Below are 26,575 nucleotides of genomic sequence, written 5' to 3'. Positions count from 1 at the left end.
TAATAATGGGGTTAGGGGAGTATGCATTTGGGTGCATGAAAATGCACCATTTTCCTGTTTGAGAAATACCTCCCCCTGCCCCAAGCTCTTGTTTGAGAACAGGGATGAGGCAAATCAAGCTTCGAGGTGGGACTTGGAGAACCTCAACAAACTCAGGACTCATTGATTCTCCCATCCCTAGTTCTAGCTCTGAATTGTCTACTCTGACAGCCTGGAGTCTTTTGTAGTCTGGCTACCTTTAACCAGAGATACTTATTATGTAACTAGACATTTCTAACCTGCGGGGAACATCCTGCCACAAGACCAACCTGAAACAATGACTTAATTGAGAGCTGGACCAGAGAAGGTGGCAAAACCCAGCTCTGATGCTGAGCACAAATTGGCTGGGCGTGTAGCCAGGAATGTTCTACTTTCTTCCAGCCTAATGCAAAAGACATACACTTAGAATTAAAGAACTCTGAGCACAGAAATGTGGTTTGCGTAACAGAACTGAATGGAGCTCATAGTCTTAAACTCTGTCAGCCCATTGGTCCATCTAGCCCTGCACTGTTGACACAGACTGGTAGCAGCTCTCCAGGGTTTCAGGCAGGGCAATTTTCCAGACCTATCTGGAGAGGCAAGGGATTAAACCTGGGACCATCTGCATGCAAAGCAGGTGGTCTACCACTGAGCTACACCACACCTCAACTGAACACTCTTTATAGAACCTTGTTGAGTTTTGTTTTTTTTAATCACTATTCCAGTCTCAGATCTGTGTGTATGAAATGGAAATAAAGAATGGCAAGTAGGACCTGCAACAAAATGTTGCAGGAAGGAATACTTCTGTTCAGGGTTCTATGCCCTTTTCCAGGATTCTCCATTGCCCCTCCCATTTTCCATGCAACCCCCCCCCCCCCCGCAACAGACATCATTCAGTGACCCCTGAGCACGCTCATTCCTTATTGAGCTGTTTGGGGAGTTTCTCCACTTTAGGTCCCCCCCCCCCAATGGATCTACATGGAAAAATTACTTTGGTGCTACCGCACCTCACACATGGTCGTGGCACATGATGTTCCCCCCTCTCCACAGCAACCACGAGCTTTCATGCCATAAAACCTGCATTTTTCCAAAGTCATTTTGTGTTGGATTTTTCCGTTGTGCCAGCTTCAGTGCAGTTTGAGAATCTGTGTGACCTCAACTAGCGATACTGACTTCGGTGCTAGCTGGCGGGGAGTAGCACAGATAGGCGGAAAGGAAAGTTGCATCATCAAAAGATGGACATGAGGAGAGGAGTTGGCTAAACGTGTCTACTCAGAAGTAATTCACTTTGTCTTCAATTGGATTTACTCAGCAAGGGAACGGAGAGAGGGGTGGAAGGTTGGGAATTGCTTGGCCTTGTGTTATGAATCTTTGCTTATCCAATGCAGTGGACCTGCGCATAAGGGGTGGGGAGTTGGGAATTGCTTTGCCTTTTGTTTATACATCTGCTTGGAAGTAAATCACATTGTCTTCAATTGTATTTACTCAGCACTGGAGAGAGTTGGGGGGAATTGGGAATTACTTTAGGGATAACCTTTTTTTTTTACTTTCTCCACTCACCACACCTATGCAGAAATAGTTGATGACATTCCATTCTACTTGCAGGACTCTGCCCACACAACCCTGAACTAATACGGTTTCAGGTGCCATTTGCCCCACAAAAATGGGTTGTTTTTTAATGTATACACCACTTTACCGGCTATGTGTGCTGCAGGAGGAGCAAATCCAAGTTCATGAAAATCCACTTTTAAACGGAATCACCTCAGAAAGCGTCTCCATGTAGATGGGGCCCTAATTATTTTTCTACTTCTGCAAACCCTCTGGTTCTTTCAAGCTTCCTGGTTCCCTCAAGCCTCCTCTTGTGCACTGATGGTTCTGTTTTGGCAACATAAAAATCTGCACTCAAGACATGAGTTCACTATTAGTACATACAGTCAGGGCCAGACATATTGGAACAAGGATAACTGTTTTGGCAGTTGGCCTCTGTACACCACCACATTGAAGTTGAAAGGAAACACACCCAGATGGGAGCGAAGGCAGGACTTTCAGCTGTAATTCAAGGGGTTTGACAAAAGTGGGGCACTAACCATTCAGGAAGGACAGCCAGTGGCATACACACACACCCATCGTTGGTAGCTCATAAGTAATGGAAGGAATGGCTGACAAGCAGCTGCATGGCCAGGTGTGGCCCGTTTCCTGGGTACCCCATGACTAATCAAACAGATGAAAGGCCTGGAGGTGGTTCTGAGTGTTATATTTGCATTTGGCAGCTGTTCACTGGAAATCCCAAAATGAGGTCCAAAGAGGTGTCCGTGCGAGTGAAGGAGGCCATCATTGGGCTGAGGAAACAAAATAAACCCATCAGAGAGATAGCAAAAACACTGGGAGTGGCCAGTACAACAGTTTGGAACATCCTGAAAAAGAAGGAACTAACTGGCAAGCTCAGCAACAGCAAAAGGCCTGGCAGACCACGGAAGACAACTAAAGTGGATGACCACAGAATTCTGCTCATGGTGAAGAGGAACCCTTTCACAACATCTAGCCAGGTCAAGAACCCTCTTGCGGAGGTAGGCATGTCATTGTCAACATCTACAGTCAAGAGACGGCTTTATGAATGTAAATACAGAGGCTTCACAACAACATGCAAACCACTGGTAACGCTCAAGAACCCAAAGGCCAGATTAGCCTTTGCCAGCAAACACCTAAAAAAGCCTGCCCAGTTCTGGAATAAGATTCTTTGGACTGATGAAACCAAGATTAACTTGTACCAGAATGATGGGAAGAGAAAAGTATAGAGAAGGAAAGGAACAGCTCATGATCCAAAGCATACCACATCATCTGTCAAACATGGTGGAGGCAGTGTTATGGCATGGGCATGTATGGCTGCCAATGGAACCAGGTCACCGGTGTTTATTGATGACCTGACTGCTGATAAAAGCAGCAGGATGAATTCTGAAGTGTGTAGGGCTATACTTTCTGCTCAGATTCAGCCAAATGCTGCCAAACTGATAGGACGCTGCTTCATATTGCAGATGGATAATGACCCCAAACATACAGCAAAAGCTACCCAAGAGTTTCTCAAGGCAAAGTGGGATGTTCTTCAATGGCCAAGTCAGTCACCTGATCTCAACCCAATAGAGCATGCCTTTCACTTACTGAAAATAAGACTGAAGGCAGAAAGACCCACAAACAAGCAGCAGCTGAAGGCAGCTGCAGTAAAGGCCTGGCAAAGCATCTTGAGGAAGGAAACTCAGCATTTGCTCATGTCCATGGGTTCCAGACCTCAGGCAGTCATTGACTGCAAAGGATTTTCATCCAGGTCTTAAAGGAAATCCTTAAGTTTGAAATGATGTTGGTTTGTTCCATTACTTATGAGCCACCAACGATGGGTGCGTGTGTATGCCACTGGCTGTACTTCCTGAATGGTTAGTGCCCCACTTTTGTCAAACTCTTGAATTACAGCTGAAAGTCCTGACTTCACTCCCATCTGGGTGTGTTTCCTTTCAACTTCAATGTGGTGGTGTACAGAGGCCAACTGCCAAAACAGTATCCTTGTTCCAGTATTTCTGGCCCTGACTGTATCACCCTTCCCCATGCTGATGCCTAAATGTGAGTTTAGTTTTTGACCAAAACTCCCATTAACCCCGTCCCTGCTGACAGTTGATTGCTGACTGGGGGTGATGGGAGGAGGAGTCCAACACATCTGGGTGGTGGGAGGCTGTAGGATATGCTTTGATCAGAGAATGGGTAAGTTACAATATATGGAGTGTAAGACACTTTGCACACAAAATATACAATTGAAATGATGGTTCCTCGTAACTGGCTGCACCACACTGGTAGCCCCTCTTGGTGGTGGCCCCCCATTTGTGGAATCCTCTTCCCTCTAAGGTCCACCCGGCGCCAACATTGTCACCTTTTCAGTGCCAGGTTAAGACACTTCTTCACTCCCAGGCATTTTATGGCATACGATGGGGCTTTTAATGTCAGTTGTTTTATCGCGTCCTGGTATTCTATTCTAACTGTTCTCTAGCTGTTTTGCTGTTTTGTTTATTTTAATAATTTAAAATAAATTATTTTAAAATTCTATATGCTCAAGAGTTTACTTTATCATTTTATTATGTTATATTTGGGTTGTATATTTTGTAAATGGCCCAAAGAGCTTTGCCCATTGGGCAGTACAGAAATAAAATACATGAAATGAAACCAAGTGCCCCATGCCACAGCATGGAGCATTTTTCTATACTAAGTGATAAGTTCACAGAATCTCAGAGTATTTGCAGTACTTCTTTAAAGTACCTTGGTTACCAAACTATTTCCTTCTTCCTGTTGAAAACTTGCTAAGCTGGAGGGGTGGGGTAGCAAGGGGATTTCCCAGTGTTTCTGCCTAGCCTTGAAGTATGTGATCAGACTACCAGAATCCTGGTATATTTTCAGATATATCACCTGGAAATACTAGCAATGTATACATGTTGCATAATGCCACATCGTATTTGAAATTAATATAATAATAAAATCCTAGAGAACTGCCAGGAGATTTCACTTTCATTCAGCTGCTTTTACTTTGCTGACATAAAAAGACATTTTTATTGCTGACATTTTAAAAAGTAGAGTTTATATCATGCTGCTTGTAACCAAAGCCTGGCTGTACAGTTCTGTTGCCTTTCCAGTTACCTAGGAGAATGCCAAATAAAATGCTAATTGTGACACAGGACTTTCCCAAATTATCTGTGGGAATTGTTCTGGAATTTCCCAGTGTGAAGCAAAGTAGTTAGCCACTCGTACCATGGGAATTCCCTCTATTCTCCCATTTCTTTGACATTATCAGCAATTTGTTTCTCGCTGTATGTCAGGTCGAGGTACCCAGTGGCATAAATTATAGATGTTAACTCATTGCCAATGAATCTCAAACTCCATTCTCCAAGTGTAGATCTGTATGTAGCCAAAATGGAACTATCCATGTGAAGGGGGCTGTATCATCAAATTTGGGGGGAACCCCAAAGTTTTCAGAAGTTCAAAAAAGAGAAAGAAAAGAACACTTTAGGGGAAAAAAAACCCTCTTAAAGATGTATGTGTGTGGGGGGGGGATGCTGACCCAAAACAGCCCAGTATGGATTGAGCAGGGTCAGTGGCCACAGAACACTGGTTGAATGTTGCAGTGCGGTGGTGAAAAACCAGGGGTGAGGGGAATGGAATAGAGTTTCCTGGAAGAGAGCATGGCTGGCTAAAACATGGAATGGGATTGCTCAGATGACAACACTTTGTTACAGGTCCTACTTGTTTAACTGAATGGCAAAGTCACTTCTCTTTTGATCTTCTTCACCAACACTCTGACCTATAACAACTTATGATTCTCTCTTCCCTATCCCCCAATTCCTGCAGTTGCAGCTAATGGTAACTATTGTGGTCATTTTTGTTGAGGCCGTAGTGGGATTCATTCAGATATTCCTCTTTTTGCAACTGTAATTCTAACAATTTCTTTAAAAGCCCATTGATTACACTGATCCTCCAGAAGGGCAGAAGAGGGCACTTTTACAGGTGGAGGGCTGCGCTGGTGGGTAGGGAAGGAAGAGTTCCCTTCCCAGCTGCAATACTCCTTGAAAACTGCCCCCTGCATGGCAATTACTCTGAGAAGAAGAAGAAACCTCCATTGACACCAATGGATATTTGGTGTGGAACAGATCCAGGGCTCTGGGAAATAAATTTGGGGCTCGGGCCACAGGGGCCCAGGTATAGCAATGCCCCTGACAGAAACACAGCCAGGTTTGCCTCTGAAGGCCAAACCAGAGATGTGTGCATTAATTAAGAGTGATGCCATTTGCGGAGACATCCAAGCCCCCACTCAACAGAATAAGCAGGAGGGCCCCCAAATGCAGTGGGGCTGGCTTACCACATCTCGTAGTCAATGAAGGAATACCCACTGGCAGCTAAAAAGAAGGGAGCCTGAAAGACCATTAAGTCCACAGTTAATTACCTAATTAACTAAAATTACCTAATTGCACCCCTGTTTAGACATAGCTTGCCTGGCTGGCTATAAAGTGGGGACGGGATTGACTTTTTATATCAAAATGAGCATGTGGGGAAGGGGAGCAAAACCCACCTCACACGTTCAGCTGCTTTATTTACAAATTTACTAGAAAGGCATGGTGGACACAAATGCCATCCTTCAGCAGGCGACATAGCCACTAACCCTGTACCACATTCTCAGAGAGCAATTGTACAGTGGATAGGGAATCTTTCAGGGGCTGCACTGGTGGGTGGGGGTGACAGTGGGTGGAGCCAGGAGAGGCAGAGCCACACACACACTCACCCTTCCCGCCCCCCATACACACACACACACACACACACACACACACGTTCTTCTCCTGCATATATAGGCACACACACAATGAAGACATGCACATATACATTCATCCATTCACAGATATGCACACAGGACTGGTCCTACCATTAGAGACAGTGAGGCATCTGCCTCAGGAGGCAGATGCTGGGAGGCGGCAGCAAGGTGTTAGAGAAGAGCGCTCTGGACCATGCAGCCTGCCCTGACCACCTAAGCTAACCTGCCGCCTTCAGGTGTGCTGCAGGATGCTGTCCCATTGCCAGACTCAAAGATTCAACTGGCAGTCCAGTCGGCTTTTATACATGGAATGAGAGGGGCCGCCATCTTGTCCTTCGCCTCAGGGACGCTGAGGGCGTCTACAACCACCACCCGTCCCTAAACTTCCCTGTTCCATCTGAGCTAAGCTGCGATCCTCACAGTAGCTGGGAAGAAATTAATTTCCAAGCAACAATATATTGTTCGTTCCCCATTGTAATGCAAAATATTTCGGGGTGGCTTGATCTTGAATGGGCAAATTAGACCCATTAGCTTTAACACCCCTCCCCCAAGCCCTGCTCCTGGCGAAGATGAAAACTGTTAAAACCAGTTTGTTGATATGGATTAACACAGCTGCCTGAATTTTTGGACTCTCCTTGGAGGTGTGGTTATGGGGACTGTCATGATGAGAACCTGTACTTCAAAATGTATCACTATACCACTGCACCCTCCCTATAGCTGGAGAATTTTAGCTTCCCAAAGTGTGATGAGTATTACATTCCAAAAGCTAGACGGAGATGCCCAGCTGTCAGGAGAACATCTGTCATCAGCTCCCACTGATGAAACATCAACCCTGGACTATTTGCACGCCACTAGTCTAAGGAAAGACGGTTTCCCTGAGTCCTAAACAATAAATGTGTTTTCAAATATGATATCTGTTTTGTTTGCTGCATTCTATATTTTTGGGTGTATACCCAAAGAATATAATGGAAGCCAGGTTTTAAGTTATTAGCTCAACAGGTGTCATTTTTATAAGCAGTACAATTTTGAGGCTTATAATGGCAGAACCTTCTTCTTTTTTTGCGACTGTCCTTAACTCCTGAGCCCCTTTAATAACATGTGAAATAGCTCCACAGAGTACAGTGCAGAACTATTAAGAAATGTATGTTGTGCCCATGGTTCTTAAAATGTAGATTTTTAGTCCAGTGTACAAATGTGTTACATCAGAGTAGTAAAAATGTAGGAAAGGCAAGTGCCATGATGGTTTGTGTGGCTCTCAGACGGAGTCATATTTCAGGTCAGAGGATGTTACCACACCACCAGAATTTTTTTTACAGGCAACTGTATCAGCTCTGCTGATCAAGGCTGGGTTGGAAAAAGAGCACAGGGCAGCAAAAAGGAGCCCAATCCTGCCAGCTCTGCTGCCCCATCTGCCTGGTATCTTGCAAACTTGCTATGAACAGGAGGAAGTGGTGCAAAAGCCAATGCAAGCTTAGGCAGCATGAACAGAAACAGAGTGTTCTGAATCACAAGCCCTCTGCAGGTGTTTGCCTGCCACGTGCAAAAACTAAAACTGAGGAGGGGACGTGGGTATGCATGCAAGCCCTCCCCCCATTGTCCCCCACATGCCTAGTTACTCCTAGTGGGGATGTATAGATTTTGTTAAATCTGTTCCATCTGTGTTTCATGGATTGTCATTTGTCTTTCATTCCACACATTGACAGAATTGGATTTTTTTAACCAGAATTTTGTTCTGCTTGTGCTAATTCACATTAGCACTAATGCGGATTGGCATAAGTGCGCATTAGCGCTAATGCGTACTTTTGCATTAATTCATGCAAATTAGCACTAATTCCACCCCAAAGTGGAAAACTGGTCTGCAAGTCTGAGGAATCTGCAAGTCGGATTCATAGAAATCTGAACGCATTCGAATCTGCTGCAGATTTCTCTGACATCCCTAGCTCCTAGAGACCTTTGTATGCTTAGCATGAAGATCTGAAAGGTGTCTGTAAGCATATTCTGCTGAATGCTCTTACAAAAGTTCCTTGTCTTATCAGGTTTCCTGATCACAAGTAGGGGAATGTTGACTGCAAACATATAGTTGAGAGACTCAGACCAGTATCTGTCTTACATTTTTGATAACATAAGAACATCAGAAGAGCCCTGCTGGATCAGACCAAGGGTCTACCTAGTCCAGCACTCTGTTCACACGGTGGCCAACCAGCTGCCCACAGGAAACAGACAAGCAGGACATGAGTGCAGCAGATGTTTGTAACTGATCTTTCTCTCTCAAACACACACACACACACACACACACACACACAAAATATATGGGTCTCTTAACTGCTCTGTCAGAGAACCACAACATAATAAGGTCCTTTCAGGAGAGGCTTTTACTGTGCACTCACCCTGCCTCAGTTTCAGAAGGGGTCCAGACAATGACATCTCCCATTTCTAACCATCCTGTGTTTTCCCACCACTTCTTCCACCGTTTTTCTTACCACAAAAAAAAGGTTAACAAGCAAAGACAGAATATCTGTGCAATGCCTTTTGGCTGGTAGTGTTAGGAGCCATCTGTCTAGAAAGTCCCATAAAGACATACAGCAAATAACTCTGTGGGAGAGAAATGTCATTTTTATTTTACTTTTCAAACTTTTTTTAATGGCCTGTAAATGCTTCCTGCACTAGGAACGAAGGAATAATCTTTCCATTAAGAATATCCCAAATTAAAGATTAGGGTGTTAGGTCTATTTTTCCCTGTCTTTGTAAGAGAGACGAAGGGCTAACTGCCATTCACCCCCCTCCCAGCCCCACCCCAGAAAGCCAAGTCTGACTTGGGCGTTATCGGGAAGCTGGCCTTGCCTTCCTCCCTCGCTTGGTATGGGCACGTGATCAAAACCAGTCGCAGCAAGGGAACAAAACACTGCACAGCAGCGGACGGCTCTGTCCAACGTGGTGCCTTGATCGTTTTGAACTAGAGCGAAATCCCAGATGTGAGGAGGCGGTTTGTTTTTCAGTTTAAAGGAACAAGATATAAAAACAAACCTTGAGGCAAAAATGTGCCACGTCTATGTCACAAAAGTTAGGTTACCCTTGTATGGACTCTGAACTTGGAAGCAACTTACGCTGAACTCATAACATTAGTGTGCAGAAGTGGCAACTAAAAGTGCAATCCTATACAATATTCTACTCATTTCTGAGTAGGCATATTGTGTAGGATTGCACTTATAGTTGCCACTTTTGCAGTCTAATGTGATGCATGTCTACTCTCCCTCTTAAAACTGCCTTTGCAGTTCATGACTTCAATATCAAGTCAGCCTCCCCCCGCACCCGTCGCCTCCTAACACACGTGCTTTTTGTAATATCTCGCCTGATTAAGCGGTCTGGAGATCTCCAAAGCTTGCCTACAATTTTGTGCATATTTGGTTGGTCCTAATTAAAATTTTGCCTGGCCGTGGATTTCGGAATTTACCTGCAATAAGTCGCTTTGAACTTATTTCTGAGTAGTCATATATAGGTTTGCACTATTAGTTCCGCAGCCCAATCTTATGCACGCAGAAGTAAATCCCACTGAATGCAATGGGGTTTATTCCCAAGTAAGGCTTATCTGAGTGCTCATTGGAAGGACAGATACTGAAGCTGAAGCTCAAATATTTTGGCCACCTAATGCGAAGAGAAAACTCTCTGGAAAAGACCCTGATGCTGGGAAAGACTGAAGGCAAAAGGAGAAGGGGACAGCAGAGGATGAGATGGCTAGATAGCATCACCGATGCAATGAATATGAACCTGAGCACGCTCCGGGAGAGAGCGCAGGACAGGAAGGCCTGGCGTGCCATGGTCCATGGGGTCACGAAGAGCCGGACACGACTGAGCGACTGAACAACAACAACAAGGCTTATCGGACCGGGCTGCCTTCTTTAAACTGCAATCCTACACGAGCTGGTAATATGTCCTACTGAACTCGGCGGGGCCCTTATTTCAGTGAGTTACTCCGAATTAAAGCCATGCGGAGTAGAAGGGCGCCCTCGCGAACGACTCCCAGTTCCGAAGTGCCGAGCAAAGAAGGAAGACGTTCACTTTCCTGCCCACGTGCAGGCCCACAGCATTTGTCTACATCACAGGACGAGCCAGATTTTCCGGACCGCCCAGCTGCCGCTTTCCCGCAATAAGTGGGCGGAGTCTTCTGGAGCGAAGCCAGCGCCTCCCCCTCTCTCCACTTCGGCAGGAGCCTGGGAGGAGGAGGAGGCTGGAGAGCGTTGTCCTGCCCCGCGCTAAGGCGGGGCCGTCCTGGACTTCGTGCCTCTGGCCCAGTCGCCACTGACGCGCGTGGATAGCCACCGAGAGGGATCGATCGTGACACTTACTGGCATTTATGTTGTGCGTGCAATTCCCATCACCTTCTGATATTCTTCCTTCCGTAAATAGATCGGACGAGCTCCGGGCTGGGGCGTAAAAGAAACCCGAGGCCTGGCTGGAACGCTCTCTTGCTTGTGCCAATAGGTTGTTCTCCGTGCCCGGCGTGGAGATCTCTGAGAGAGGCGTCCGTCCCCCCGTCGAAACCTGCCTGGGATCTTCTTGGCCCTTTGACACCGAAGATCGGAAGGGAGAGGCTCTGGGGCGAGGGCGCGGAAGGGAATCGTGCGAAGACTCCACCAGCCTGGACTGGGGCGGGGCGGGGCGGGGCGGGGTGGCTCTAGGAGGAATGTGCGAGGAGAGCTGAGCGGTGGAGACAATGGCGAGAGCGGTTGGTCAATGTAGAAGTCGGGGGTCAAAGCCGAGGGAGGGCTGGACGCGGTAGAATTCGGGGGAGCGGCCGGTGAGTCGCGCGCCGGCAGGGAGAAGGGAACTGCGATGACTCAGGGCCGCTGGGAGAGCAGGTGATGTAATGCGAAGAGAGGCGGCTCCTCTCGGCAGAGGTTCTTGGGGGCCGCTCGAGCCGCCGCGCTAAAGAGGGGCGCCCCGCCTGCTCGGGGACGCCGGGGGTGGTCTTGCGCCATCGCCCCGGTGGACAGGAAGAGGCCTCCGCGGCAAAGGAAGGGGGCTCCCTTCCACCGGGCGCGCCCAGGGACTGCCGGCAGGCGCGCCCTTCTTCGCCCAGGCCGGAGAGCTGCCCTGGTTTGATGGCTGCTGGCGCCGGCATGAGGACGAACGGCGGAGCCACCGGCGACCCGAGAGGCGGCAGCTGCCTCCCGCGCAGCTTCAGCTACACGCTCCCCGCCATCTCCTCCAACAAGCTGCCGGACCTGCGCTTCATCAGCCGGGGCGCGTATGGCACCGTGTCCTCAGCGCGGCATGCGGACTGGCGGATCCCGGTGGCTGTCAAGTGTCTGCAGGGACCCTTGCTGGACAGGTAACGGCTGTGGGGCGGGGGAGACTATCCGCTAGGGGTTCTCCATCTGCAGCTGTGAAATCTGGACGCCTTGCCACGTTTCTGGCTTGCCCTTTCTCCAAAGGGTAAAAAGTATGGGCCTCCCACTCCTTCCTTTTCTGCTCAGAACATAATGGCTGCACGGGGATTTGAACCCAGGACTCCAGTCTAAGGGCCGAAATAGACATTACATTACATCTTTGTTTTCCAGCGACTGCTTTTTTCTGTTACATTTTTACTGTACGGTAGGTGCAATGCCTCGGATCTGGATCTTAAAAGCCACCCTACCCCCACGCTAGAGTCCTGATCTGAATCACCTCTCCGCTCCGCCCCCCGGTGCCTTTTGTTGTTGTTCAGTCGTGACCCCATGGACCATAGCACGCCAGGCCTTCCTGCCCTGCGCTCTCTCCCAGAGTGTGCTCAAGTTCATATTCGTTGCATCGGTGATGCTATCTAGCCATCTCATCCTCTGCCGTCCCCTTCTCCTTTTGCCTTCAGTCTTTCCCAGCATCAGCGTCTTTTCCAGAGAGTTTTCTCTTCGCATTAGGTGGCCAAAATATTGGAGCTTCAGCTTCAGTATCTGTCCTTCCAATGAGCACTCAGGGTTGATTTCCTTTAGTATGGACTGATTTGACCTCCTTGCAGTCCAGGGGACTCTGAAGAGTCTTCTCCAGCACCACAGTTCGAAAGCATCAATTCTTCGGCGCTCAGCCTTCCTTATAGTCCAGCTCTCACAGCCATAAAAAAATGAAGGAAAGAAAAAAGATGTAGCTGCTAGGTACAGATTTAAAGAAATGTTGTTTTGGAGCTTAAGCCAATGCTGGGAACCAGCCTTCCCCAACCTGAAGCTCTCTAGATATGCTGGACTACAATTCTCATCATCCCCAGTCAGTGTGATCGGAGTTGTAATCCAGCACATCTGGTGGGTCCGAGGTTGGGGGACTGACTCGCTGCTGCAGCCATTCTTTTGCCACTATTGAACCCTTAGGTCTCCTCTTACTCCATTTTTTATGGTAAGGACCACAAGCCCTCTCCCATGGCAATCCTTGTGAATACTGTCTTTCCCAAGCTGCTGGAATTAGGATGAAAAAAATAATCTGCAGCATTTCCTTTGGAGTCATAACCTTGTCTTTGGTTTACATTGGAATGGATTTTGCGTGCTGTTTTTAGGGATTGTTTTTAAAAGTTGTTCCTCCTTGCCCCCTTTCCGAAGAGCTTTAGGGCAGCTTTCCCCACCTGGTGTCCTCCAGATATGTTGGACTACAAGTCCCAGCATCCCCAGCACAACATGGCCAGCTGGGAATGCTGGGAGTTGTAGCCCAACATATCTGGAGGGCACCAGGTTGGGGAAGGCTGCAAAAGGAAATAAGAGATTAATAGTACAAACCTATGCATGTCTACTCAGAATTAAGTGTTATTCAGTTCAGTGGGTAAGGTAAGTGGGTATAGGGTTGTAGCTTCAAAGTGGAAACAAAATTGTGCAACACAGAGCATTTCTATCAATGTTTACTCATATGTCATGCTTTCCAATAGAATTTACTCTTGCGTAAGTGCATATATGATTGCAGGTTCAGGAGTGTACCCTATTGAAGACAGTGGTACTTACTTTTGAGTAAATTTGTGTAGGATTGGGGTCCAAACCTAAACACTGTTAGGGCACAATCTTATGTATTTTTAGACAGCATGTCTGGCTGGGGAATGCAGGGAGTTGTAGGACGTTTTCTGTCTAAACATGCATAGGATTGCATGCTTAAGAGAAAAAAAAAAAGGTTCCTCCTGTGCAAGCACCGAGTTATTACTGACTCCTAGAGGGACGCCGCTTGTGCTGGCGTTTTCATGGCAAACTATAGTGGGGTGGTTTGCCATTGCATGCTTACTTGACCATAAATCCCATTAATGTCAGTGGAAAGCCTTCTGAGTAGGCTGTGGTTAAGATGCAACAATGTATACTCAAGTACAGGGTTGGGCAGACTTAAGGCCTGAAGGACCTACTTTGTGTTTATTAGAAGCATGACAACCACCAGCTGGAGCCAGGTGCAGAATAGTGAGGGGTGAGGGACATACACCTAGAATTAAAGAACAAGGGTGCCTCTGAGTACGTGCTCAACCCAGGAATTCTGTTTTCAGTACCAGAACCTGTCATAGAAAAATCCACTTCTGGTTTTCATGCCCAGCCTTTTTCCCTCTCGGCAGCCTAATTTAGAAGTGGGGATCAGGGGGGAGCCTTTCTATTGTTGCTGCTGTTTAACAGTTGGGAGTCAGTAACCCTTGGCGATCTATTTCAATTCCCCTAGAGATCTGTGAGTAGATCCTGCTCAAGTAGATCAGAAGTAAGACCCAATCAAGTTCAGTGGGACTTACTCCAAGGTAACTGGGTATAGGATTGCAGTCTGATTTGTGCTCCTCGAGTATTGTCATATGCATGCATTTCTAATCTGTGGTTTACATACTTCTTAGCTATTGCAAGTTAAACTGACAGGGAATTTGTCTTAATCCCTCAGTTTAAAACACTGTTGGGAAGAGACCTTATAATTATTTAGCGCTCTGTATCTTCTGGAACTCTTTACTTCAGTAACTTTCAAATGTGTTACTGCTGTTTTATGGCTTGGTAGGCCTGCTCACAAAATCTCACATGAACAGTGTGGTTAGTCCAAGCAGGTTCTGTGGTCTTGAGAGAACAAGAACGAGAACACTCAAACCAGAACTAATCTGAAAGAGAGTTGGGAAAATATGAGGGTCACAATCTAGCAAAAGTTAGTTGAAATTCTGCTGAAAACAATGGAAGAACTTGGTTCCAACAGCTTGAGTTTCATTGACTTCAATGGGAATTAGCTGCAACTACCTTGAGTTTCACTGATTTCAAAATGGGTCTTAGTCACAGCTACTTTTGCTGGATTGTGGTTTCATTTTCAAATGACTTGCACTATTGAGTGCTGCAGCTGCAGCTGTGAAACTTAAGGAGCCTTAGTTGCATGCACCCTTTCACATGCTGAAATAGCCACTTTGGATTGTGGCTTAGAATAAAATCAGCCCACCGTGGCCTGTCTTATTTAAACCATAGGGGATTGCAGCACACGCCGGCCACCATTTTTAATATGCAAGGCGCAGTGGGTGAACCCAGGCAGAGTGGGTTATGTGAGGGCTAATTCACCCACAGTGGTTTAGTGTGACTTGTGAACCGGCTCCTCTTTTCAACTTCTCTTTTGCCTCTACTGCCCTCTACTCTGACAGGGATAGGAAATAAATTTTGGTATGCTAAGAGGTAGTCTAGAAAAGGGAGGGCAAAAAGAAATTATCTACAATTAGGACTAAGAATAATGTTGACTGGTTGAATAGGTTTTTAAGCGATGTAAGAGCGAAAACCAGGGGAAAACTGATTCTGAATGGAATGCTTATAAACAGAAGCTATTCTAATGAACTAGATGTTGCTGAACTTAGAAGACATGTGCAAAGATCTCCTGTATTCAGTTTTAATCTCAATTGGTCCACCTTGGTGTTGGTGAGAAACTGAGCACTGACGCTCATACCCTTAATGATTTTTCTGGTTCCTACCTTAATCACCCCCGGTAATTCCATTCAAGTTAATAAGCCTAGTTAGTCACTGAGTTTCACAGTAAAATGAGAATCACTGCTCCTGTTGGCTTCTAAGGTGCTAACTATCCAGCAGTGCAATTACAGCAAAGGTTATGGGTAGCCTGGTGCATATAAGGGTGAAATGAATACTCTGAATGATCAGTTACATATCTTTTTAAAAAATGCTGAGTAAATATTAGGACTGCAGCCTGATTAAAGTTATTTCAATCAATTAATCATGTGGTTAATTTATCAATTAAATTTGCACATGGGTAAAAATATTTCTGAAGCAAGAAGTATTATTAACTTACACATCGTTCTAGCAGGTCTCATCTGAGAGTCTTTCCTTCCTAGTGTGAGAGAAGAAAAAAATGCCTCTTTTAAGATGATTTCCAGAGAGGTAGCTGAGTTAGTCTGTTGCAGCAAAAACAGCAAGTTCTGTTGTTAGTTCTGTTGTTTTAAATCTGTTGTTTATTTTAAATATCTGTATTGCTGCTAGGTTTTATTTTGGTTCTGCTTTTATACTGTAGCTTTCAACTTTTAAAGTTTTTATTGTATTTTACAATTGTATTTTGTGGTTTTAATTGTTGTGAACTGCGCAGAGCGCTTCGGCTATTGGGCGGTATAGCAATGTAATAAACAAAAAGTCTTGTGTTACCTTAAAAACTAACACATTTAGGGAGCAATCCTATGGCCACTAGACACTGTCTAGAGGGCCATAGGATATGCTCTTTTCCATGAACCAGCCTTGGAGCCCATGCTCAGAGGTCGTTTCCCAGAAAACTGACCTCTGAGGCAGCATGGAGAATGTGTTCGTAAGAGGAGCGCAGAGTGACTGCGAAGGGGCATTCCAGGGCAGGGAGAGCGGAGTTGTGCGTACAACATATCCAATGTGTCATACGGCAGCTTCCTCTCCTGGTCAGGCCTCCACTGCTAGACAGCCAAAAACGGCTGTCTAGCGAAAAACAGCAAGGCAGGAAAGGCGCGGAGGGAACGATCCCCCCACGATCCCCCCTGTTCCTCTCCTGCCTTGTTTTGGATAGGCGGTCGCCTCCAAGTTTGGAGGCAGCCACCTATCTAGTTAGGATTGCGCCCTTATTCAGGCATAAGCAAGTTTATGCTAGAATAAATGTGTTAGTCTTTAAGGGTGCACTCCTATGGGGATGGCCATAAGCATCTGAACTCAGAGGCTTACAGACTTCCAATGCAAAGTGGGAGGAGTGGCAGAGGTGATCTTCACTTCCACATTGCTCCTGCTCTGCATTTTAGCTAGACGGGCTTTTGTGCCCGTCTAGCTGATGCATCAGGGAGGGAAGGAAGCTGGGGATAGCTCATATTCCCGCTTGCCCAGTCCCTCCCCACCCACCAGCATGCCCCCTTTCTGTCCTCTTGAGGTCACCTTTGCAACATTGGAGAGGCAGCCAGCGCAGTTCTCTGCACCAGCTGCAAGGGGGAGGGGCCAGGGAACTGAGTCTCCTGGGGCGCTGTGTCCGACCTCAGATCCAGGAATCCGAAGTATTCTGTGGCTTCCTAGACTCTGTCTAGGTCCATAAGATTGCTCTCCCTAGCACCAAAGACTGTCCGTTGTCTTTTTAAGATGGTACTTGCTGTCTTCAGTTTTTATAAGCATTTATAAGCCCCATGATTAATCAGCAGCAGGCATTGTGTGTGCTTTTAATTGCTGCTGATTTACTGAGTGTAGCTTTTCAGTAGATTTTTTAAAAAAATCTAACTGGTTAACCATTTAATATGTTGCAATCCTAATAATGATCATTTATGTGTATTTATGCCAGGCTTTTACTCTCTGTGTTGTGCAACACCATCTAGCTAGACCACTTCTTACATCGTTAAAATATATATAGCGCAACATGTACACTTAGAAACTTCAGGCAGGGGCCTCTAGACTTCTGCAAACACACAGTAAAAATAAAACCATACTTTTAGGAAGTGCAATCTAACTCTGTGGCAGTTGTAAAACCACTTCTGACTACCATGAGGAGATGCAAAGGAAGGCAGAACTGTAGCGTAGTTTTCAATAACTGTGATATGGAGTGGAGAACGGCGACATCTGTTTAAATTTCCTCTTCTATGCAACTACAAGAGCCCTGTCTTCGTTTCAAGTACTTGTGCCCCAGACCTCTGTGGCACTATGAGAGTACCCTACCCTTAGCCATCCAAAGCTCTCCTGCTTCCACAAAAGACTATACCCTTTGGTGCTCCTTATACCTGGAGCTGTCTCTTACAACACCTCCATGAGAACATCTTGCTTAGTCCTTCATATCCCTCCTTAAAACACACCTTTTCCATCAAGATGTTGGAACAAGCTATTGAAAGCCGGCAAGTGGTATAATGGTTAAAGTGTTGTTCTGAGACTCGCGAGATCTGGGTTCTAGTCCCCACTTGGCCATGAAACTCACTGGATGACTTTGGACCAGTCACTGACTCTCAGCCTAACCTACCTCACAGGGCTGTTGTGAGGATAAAACTGAGAGGAGGAGGATCATGTAAGCCACCTTGGGTTCCTTGCAAGTGGAAAAAAGACAGGATGTAAATGTAATAATAAATTAAATAAACAGCCTCTTAAATCCCATGCCCTGCTGCAGGGGTGGGCAATCTGTGGACTTCCAGCCGTTTTAGCTTGTAACTCCCTTACGTGGCTTGGGACCTCAATACCTGATGGAGCGCCTCTCCCGACATGAACCTATCCATACACTACGCTCAACATCTAAGGCCCTCCTCCGGCTTCCTACACCAAGGGAAGCTCGGAAGACGGCGACAAGGGAGAGGGTCTTCTCGGTGGTGGCCCCCAAATTATGTGGAATGGTCTCCCTGACGAGGCCCACCTGGCACCAACATTGTTATCTTTTTGGTGCCAAGTTAAAACCTTCCTCTTCTCCCAGGCATTTGGCAGCATATGGTAAGTTTTGAATCAATCCTGGAATGTCTTATGGTTATGGTTGTATGTTTTTGAGATGGTTTGTTTGAAGTTATTAGATATATGTTTCTGTTGTGCATGTTGTCTGTTCATGTGTTTTTTATGTAAATGGTTTTAATCTCTATACTGTGTTTTTAATGTTTTTAATCTTTGTAAACTACCCAGAGAGCTTTAGCTATTGGATGGTTTAGAAATGTTAATAATATTAATAATACCCATTAGCTATGTTGGTTAGGGCTGTTAGGGGTTGTACGCCAAAACATCTGCAGGGCCACAACTTGCCCACTCGTGCCTACTGTAACAAGGCCAAAGCACATGTAACTGAATTAACCTCATATTCTTCCCTAGTTCACCCTGTCTCCATTTCCCTTCCTTCAGCTGGAGCTTCTCTTGTGTCTACTCTTGGATTGGAAGACCCTTGGGGCAAGGGCCTGTCAAACCTGTACTTTCAAAAGGGTAGTGTATATAAATGGCAATAGATAAATAAGGGTTCTAGTGCAAGAATGCAACTGATTCACCGGTGCTTGTAGTGGGAACTGGTCCCACCACTGGCGAGAAACAGCAGCTGATACTGCTGTCGGATCAGTTGCTCCCTGCCATTGCTGTGACACAGCTCTACTGAGCAAGGGCTATCATGAAGCTCTTGAGGAGGTCGCAGAATCCCCCTGCGGCATCCCAGGAGCCAACTTAAGCCCTAAGAGTGACAGACTGCCCTGGACTATGTACTGGTAAATACGCACAATGTTGCTGGGTGTGGTGAGTATGGACTTGCCTTGCAAGATTCTATTTTAACTGTGGTGGCAGCATGGATAATGACTGGGATTAAGTGGGCAGATGGATTCCAATGCTTTATGTGCCTCAGAAAGGTACTGAAGTACATATAGAAATGTTCTTTCTTTTTTAATGGATTTTTATTTAAATGGCATGTTTAAATTCTTTTTAGTTTTAAATTCATAAAATTTTAGATTTAGTTGAAAAATATTTATAAGCAGTCTGGTTTAAAATGAAATCTCAGTGTGTGTGTGTGTGAAGGCTGCAGTTCTAATTGCTTAAAATTGAATTGGTGGCCTCCTATGAAATATATCAAATCAAAGGCTACTTTAAAACAAATTGTTTTGCTTTATGCGTTTTGTTGTTGTTCAGTTGTTAAGTCGTGTCTGACTCTTCGTGACCCCATGGACCGCACGCCAGGCCTTCCTGTCCTGCGCTCTCTCCTGGAGTGTGCTCAAGTCCATATTCATTGCATCGGTGATGCTATTTAACCATCTATGGAACCAATTACCTGGGGAGGTGGTGGGCTCTCCCACACTGAAGGCCTTCAAGACGAGGCTGGACAGCCATTTGTCAGGGATGCTCTGACTTGGATTCCTGCATTGAGCAGGGGGTTGGACTCGATGGCCTTGTAGGCCCCTTCCAACCCTACTATTCTATGATCTCATCCTCTGCCGTCCCCTTCTCCTTTTGCCTTCAATCTTTCCCAGCATCAGGGTCTTTTCCAGGGAGTTTTCTCTTCGCATTAGGTGGCCAAAATATTTGAGCTTCAGCTTCAGTATCTGTCCTTCCAATGAGCAGTCAGGGTTGATTTCCTTTAGGATCGACAGATTTGACCTCCTTGCAGTTTTCCTTTAGGATTGACTGATTTGACCTCCTTGCAGTATCTATGTGTTTAAACTGCCCCTATTTTTATACACATAAAATAGATAAAGTTAAACACATAAAGTGTGTTTAACTCCTCAACCTAGTGCCCTCCAGATTTTTTAGATTTCAACTCCCATCAGCCTCAGCCAGCATGGTCATTGGTCAGGTCAGGAGTACTGGGAGTTGTAAGCCTGACATAGTGACTGGGTTCACACAACACACTAACTCACACTCAGTGGTTGAGTGTGGGTTGTTGTTGAACCATGGGTTAGTATGTTGTCTGAACTCAGGACATTTTCCACAGCATTGCTTGTTAAGTATGCAGTGTGTCTTGTTAACCACCCTGAACAACCCAACAACAAACCATGGGTTCTGAAGGTGGCATGTTTGAGAAAAATAAGCCAGTGCATGGTTAATGAGCCACCCTGCAGAAAATGTCCTGGCTTCAGACAACACGCTAATCCACAGTTCAACAAACAGCCCATGGTTCAACAACAACCCAGACTCAACCACTGAGTGTGGTTAGCGTGCTGTGTGAACCCAGTCAATGGGTCATAAAGCTGTTTTGTTGTTATGGTTTTTTGGGGTTTTTTTAAGTGGGCCACAGTCTGGCAATCCAGCCCCTGGCTCCAGGAAATGCCATTGTGTATATCACCAGTAGGATCATTCACTGTGTCCCTTGGTGTGATCTTATATATACTAATAACGGACTCATTCTCTGAATGTGAATCCTTATGTAGCCAAAATGGCACCACAAAATTTGCAAAAGTATTAAAAAAAAAAAACTTTAGGAAAAGAAACCCCGTGTGTGGCAGGGGGAGAGACTCCAATACAGCCCAGTGATGATGGAGCGCTTAGTGTGCTCAATTGGCACAGAATGCTAGGTGCACATTTGGGCGGGGGGTGGGTGGAAATGAAATGGAGCGTCCTGACTGGATGGAAACCTGAATAGGAGTACTCCACACTGTATTATATTGTTGCAGGTCCCACTCGCCTTGTATAGTCCTTAACTACTGGAACTCTGCAAATTGCTCTTGAATTATGAATATTTCCTCTACTTTAACAAATAAAGAAAAATCCTTTTCATCTAATGACAATAAACTTCCTAGGAACCAGCTCATGCTTCTGGAAGGTATTGGGGCTCTAAGTTGTCTATTTTATTTGTACCCAACCTTTCTACCAAAAATGGCACTCTAGGCGGGCAAAGATACATGTGCAGATAGATGGGCTACAGTGAGCAAAAGTTTGTGATGGTTAGCTCATCTTTCTAGATTGGAGATGAAATTGAGGGAAAGCAGGACAGTTATATAATACAGGAAGAGGGGCAGACATTTAACAGAAAGCAAACTTAGAAAAAAGCATCCCTTCCTAGATAGTAAAAATGCTCTGTTGAATTAGAGATGAACGAGTTAGTAAACTACAATGTGAAACTGCTGAATTACAGCTCATCAAGAGGTTCAGATCTGTCTCCTGTAGTCTGAATTGGGATAAAGGTTTTTTTCCCCTAAGCCACACTACGTGTGTTAGTTTACCAGTGCCAGAATATCTGTGTTACCGCTATCAACTGTTGTGTGAGTGGCCACTTTTAATAAGGTAATTGTTACTGTCTGTACTTTCTGCATTTCCTTTCCCTCCTATCTCACTTTTTACTTCACCTCATCCTCAACCGTGTGTGTACATGTCTGTCTGTCTCTCTCTCTTTCTCTCTCTCTCTGGAGGTAACACTCCATGCATCCACAAAAGCTTATGCCACAACAGAGTTGATAGTATTTAAGGTGCTACAAGGCTCTGTCGTTTTTGTTGCTACTAATACAGCTTCATCTTTGGAAATAAGTTAGTATGCACAGTTGTTTAGAAAATATATGTGGTGCCGCCAGTGAGGAACTTTATCTAAATCTAGTCTCCTTAATCTAAATCAACCCACTCTGAGTGGATGATTCACTCAGGTGATGTCATGTTGTTTGTTCAGTCTAGCAACACTAAAATGGCATTTTGCCATCAAGGATGTTTTGTTTGTTGGAATACGAATGGAGCCAAAACCTACAGAGATATGCCTGTTAGTGGTTGCCAGGCAGCGGAAGAAAAGAATCTAAGACTTCCAAGTGTTTGGCGAGGGTCGGGGGGAAAGGGAGCTATATGTGTTATGAGCTAACACAGTGAAGAAAGAATGGTAACACTGCATGGAATATTACATTTGGTAGTTTGTTTTATGTATTTTAGGGTGCAATTCTATGCATGTTTAGACAGAAAAAAAGTCCTACAAGTCCCAACCTTAATGCAGGATAGACCATGGGAGAGGAGTGGGGTGTGCATTCTAGCCACTGTAGGTCTTGTACCTGCATTATAGACAGACGTAAGCCCTCCCTAATATTAGACGTTTAGGACTTAGCATTCCTTGATATCATAGATACCTTGCTACAGATGCTAGAGCACACTGGCTCATAGGTTCCTGGCAAGGTGTCAAAGGATGAAAACCCTAACAACAGTTTAGCAGGGACACCTGCTAAACAGTTAACACCAAAGCTGAATTCTGAGAATAGTGCTGGTCATTATGGAGAAGTGGTAAGGGAGCAACATGGATGACTCACGCATCCACTTATTGCGCCTCTGCTGTAAAAGGGGAACTCCGGACATTTCTGTGCAGTGAAATATCTGGGCACCTGAAATGGATGCAGCTAACTTAACTTTCCACAAGAGAGAGTTAAGCCCTCCTTCAGACATGATACTGAAAGATGAGCACTGGATGTGTGAGTCAGTCATGTGTCTGCTTTTTTGCAACATCCTAATGAACAAGTGTTTTGCAGTTGCGAAGTACATGAGCTGTGGGTTGGGGAAACCCCACTTTAAATCATAAGTTTAGTCATGAATGCATTGGGTGGTTTTAGGCAAGCCACTACCTCTTGGTCTCAGTCCGCCGTCTGTTCTGACAATGATAGCGTACGTTACAGCATTGTCAGAATTAATGAGATAAAGCACACGAAGAAGGCCATACCCTTATGAAAATCACTCAAATGAAAGCTTTCTAGACAAACCTAAACCAGATAAGTCAGAGAGCTAGTGAAACTCTCACTTCCTCTAACTCCGTGCCCCCGTGCCAACAGGACTGGAACCGTCTGGGGCCACTAATAAATATGAGGTGATGTTATGTAGCCATCTCATCCTCTGCTATCCCCTTCTCCTTTTGCCTTCAATCTTTCCCAGCATCAGGGTCTTTTCCAGGGAATTTTCTCTTCGCATTAGGTGGCCAACATATTTGAGCTTCAGCTTCAGTATCTGTCCTTCCAATGAGCACTCAGGGTTGATTTCCTTTAGGATGGACTGATTTGACCTCCTTGCAGCCCAGGGGACTCGTAAGAGTCTTCTCCAGCACCACAGTTCGAAAGCATCAATTCTTCGGCGCTCAGCCTTCCTTATAGTCCAGCTCTCACAGGCATATGTTGCTACTGGGAAAACCATAGCTTTGATTAGACGGACCTTTGTCGGCAAGGTGATGTCTCTGCTCCTTACTATGCTGTCTAGGTTTGCCATAGCTTTCCTCCCCAGGAGCAAGCGTCTTTTAATTTCATGGCTACAGTCACCGTCTGTGGTGATCTTGGAGCCCAAGAAAATAAAATCTGTCACTGCTTCCATTTCTTCCCCTTCTATATGCCAGGAAGTGATGGGGCCAGATGCCATGATCTTCGTTTTTGTAATGTTGAGTTTCAAACCAGCTTTTGCACTCTCCTCTTTCACCCTCAACAAGAGGCTCTTTAGATCCTCTTCGCTTTCTGCCATTAGGGTGGTATCGTCTGCGTTTCTGAGGTTGTTGATAATTCTCCCGGAAATCTTAATTCCAACCTGTGATTCATCCAACCCAGCATTTCTCATGATGTACTCTGCATATAAGTTAAATAAGCAGGGCAACAATATGCAGCCTTGTCATACTCCTTCCCTAATTTTGAACCAATCGGTTGTTCCAATTCCCGTTCTTACTGTTGCTTCTTGACCCTTGTACAAGTTTCTCAGGAGATGGGTAAGTTCGTCTGGTACTCCCATCTCTTTCAGAATTTGCCAGAGTTTGTTGTGATCCACACAATCAAAGGCTTTAGTGTAGTCAATGAAGCAGAAATAGACATTTTTCTGGAATTCTCTTGCTTTCTCCATGATCCAGCGAATGTTGGCGATTTGATCTCTAGTTCCTCTGCCTCTTCGAAACCCAGCTTGTACTTCTGGTAGTTCTCGGTTCACATACTGCTGAAGCCTAGCTTGTAGGATTTTGATAATAACAACAACAGCATTTATATCCCACCATTTTTTTCCTCTTCCAAGGAACCCAATGTGGTTTACATGATCTTCCTCTCCATTTTACCCTTGCAACAACCCTGTGAGGTAGGTTAGGCTGAGAGTCAGTGACTAGCCCAAAGTCACCCAGTGAGCTTCACAGCCAAGTGGTGACTAGAACCTGGAACTCCTGAGTCCCAGTCCAACACTCTAACCACTACACCACACTGGCTTTCAAGATCTGCTGTTGATGCCTTGGTCTACCACTGCATGAAGCAAAATCTATTTGTGGTTTATAGCTAGTTCATTTGTGGTGATGGGTTCAGGCACAATGACAAGCCAGACATCAACATCCACACCACAGCTTAGCCTTATGTGTGAACCAGAGCAGTGTATGCTTTTCAAGGTATGTTAATTGTCCACTTGCACTGAGAGTTTACATTTCTTACAACAATAAAGAAGTTTAAGAATTTCACTTACCTATTTCTAGGCTCCAATGCTGTATGAGTAAAACTGGTTTTATTTTGTCTTCTGTTCCTGTAGTGAGAGAGACAATCTCTTAAAAGAAGCTGAAATTTTACACCAAGCAAGGTTCAGTTATATTCTGCCAATTTTGGGAATATGCAATGAACCCGAATTTCTGGGCATTGTGACGGAATATATGCCAAATGGGTCACTGAACCAACTTTTACATGGCGTAAGTATGAACAGTATTAGTAGCATGATTTTTGAACCCATAAGCAATGTTAATTTTTAAATGAAGCCTTTTCAAAGAGGGTGGGGAAATGAAAGGGAAGTTGCTCTTAAGGGCTGGTCAGATAAACCCTTGCCCCAGTTCACTGAATCATGAGGGAGGAGTAAGACCACGCCGGCTGACCACTTTCCTCCTGTGGCCAGTGTAAGTCTGAAAGGGGCCTACATTGAAAGCAGGCAAGTTTGGTGCATCTAGTGGGGCTGATCCCATTTCCACCCTGAATGTGTGTGTGTGTGTATGGGGGGGGGTCATCTAACCCCCTAAAGCAGGGCTGGACAGCATATGGCCCTCACCACTGCCTGAATTCATGTGATGCCCACTACAAAAAAAAAAAAAAAAAAAGACATCTGTAGCATTACAGAACACCTGCCTCTAAAGTAGGGTGGGCTGCATGCAAAAAAAATTTTAAAAAAATTTTGGCGCATCCCACAGACTGAGACTCTTGGGGGGAATCTTTGGGGGTGGGGAAATGGCCCAGAGTTACCCACCCCTGCTCTACAAGGCTGCTGAATCTGTGGTCACTACTGTCCAGAATCAATGCAAAACTTCTTTATTTGCGCCAGCATTTTATCAGTGGTCGGGGATACGGAGTAGTTTTAGTTGCGCAACCTTATATTGGCTTGGTTATAAATTCAAATAAACAAAGTATGTGAGTGTATGTTAAATCTCTTTTTCTTCTCTTTTTAAAATAGAAAAATGTATATCCTGACCTTGCTTGGTCACTAAGGTTTCGCATTCTTTATGAAATTGGCTTGGGAGTAAACTATCTTCACAACATGAGTCCTCCACTCTTACACCATGATTTGAAGACCCAGAATATTTTACTTGACAGTGATTTTCATGTTAAGGTAGGGTGTGCTCTTGCGTTTAGGCACCTGTGCTCTTCTGCAGTGTATATGTGGAATTCCGCAGAAAAGGGGAAGGGTTACATGCAAGGGAAATGAGAATTGACAAATGCATGGGGTCAGTGATTATGAGGGAGAATGAGGCCCTGCCCTTCTGAGCACTAGAAGGTATTGCTAAGCCCTAAATGCCTCCTGAGATTTCACCAAGCATTCTCTACATTCTTTTTTTCTAGAAACCTATTTGGTTTTTTATGAGAAATGAAAAATTGTGATCCTAACACTGCCACTATGTACAAGAAAGCTTGTTCGCTATCCCTTTTTTCAAATACTCACTTTCTGGGCCAGCGGTGGAAGCACCAACACGTTTGCCTTTAATGTCTAAGAATTTGTAAAGGTTCTTTGATTTGACTATATGTTAAGCAGTATAATGCAATGGAGGGAGTCATCCTGTGTTCCCTAGAGAGCATCTGGGGGGACATAGGCTTGTTCAGTTTCTGGTCTCTGAGGTTGAAAACAGGGCTCTGACCTCGGAGCCCAGAAACTGCGTTCCCCGCCCCCTCCCGCTCAGAGCCAGCATGGTTCTGGCTACGTCTCCGCACTCGGAAATGGAGTGGGGCGTTCCCGGGGGCAGGGAGGGGAGGAAACTGGGGCATCGGCTATAGGACATTTCCTATGGCCTCCCCAGCCTCTTAACGCTCCCCCTCTGAAGTGCCAAAATCGCCCGTCTAGCAGAAACACCGGGCAGCAGGAGAGTGGAGGCGAAGATCTCCTTCGCACTTCAGCCACCTTGCACTGGATACTCAGCAGCCTCCAAGTTCAGACGCTGCTGACTATCTTCATAGGATCGGGCCCATAGGCTTCTAAAAAGAAC

General features: G+C 45.4%; 2 protein-coding genes across 4 annotated transcripts in view; one reads left to right on the top strand and one right to left on the bottom strand.

Annotated features, from left to right (window-relative positions):
* Window positions 1-26,575, bottom strand: part of LOC146346798 (uncharacterized) — a 257,087-nt gene that overhangs the window by 127,068 nt on the left and 103,444 nt on the right. Inside the window, exons 7-9 of one of the 2 annotated variants that reach the window (XM_084849181.1) lie at window positions 24,586-24,642; window positions 15,584-15,622; window positions 13,190-14,408 (exon numbers count right to left, since the gene is read on the bottom strand). In XM_084849181.1, coding sequence (XP_084705307.1) covers window positions 14,404-14,408; window positions 15,584-15,622; window positions 24,586-24,642 — 101 coding nt within the window. In that variant the 3' untranslated portion in view covers window positions 13,190-14,403. Of the gene's footprint in view, window positions 1-13,189; window positions 14,409-15,583; window positions 15,623-24,585; window positions 24,643-26,575 lie in introns of those variants that run through there. The other variant, XR_014790068.1, reaches the window with a different exon arrangement.
* Window positions 10,648-26,575, top strand: part of RIPK2 (receptor interacting serine/threonine kinase 2) — a 49,464-nt gene continuing 33,536 nt past the window's right edge. The window contains exons 1-4 of one of the 2 annotated variants that reach the window (XM_084849176.1): window positions 10,648-10,708; window positions 10,832-11,681; window positions 24,649-24,802; window positions 25,552-25,707. In XM_084849176.1, coding sequence (XP_084705302.1) covers window positions 11,452-11,681; window positions 24,649-24,802; window positions 25,552-25,707 — 540 coding nt within the window. In that variant the 5' untranslated portion in view covers window positions 10,648-10,708; window positions 10,832-11,451. Of the gene's footprint in view, window positions 11,682-24,648; window positions 24,803-25,551; window positions 25,708-26,575 lie in introns of both variants that reach the window. The other variant, XM_084849177.1, reaches the window with a different exon arrangement.

Source organism: Heloderma suspectum, chromosome 4 (assembly GCF_057233095.1).
Source record: "Heloderma suspectum isolate Gila_16-S chromosome 4, 16-S_ref, whole genome shotgun sequence".
In the NCBI taxonomy this organism is placed as follows: domain Eukaryota; kingdom Metazoa; phylum Chordata; class Lepidosauria; order Squamata; family Helodermatidae; genus Heloderma; species Heloderma suspectum.
This window is presented reverse-complemented; position numbering and strand designations above follow the sequence as displayed.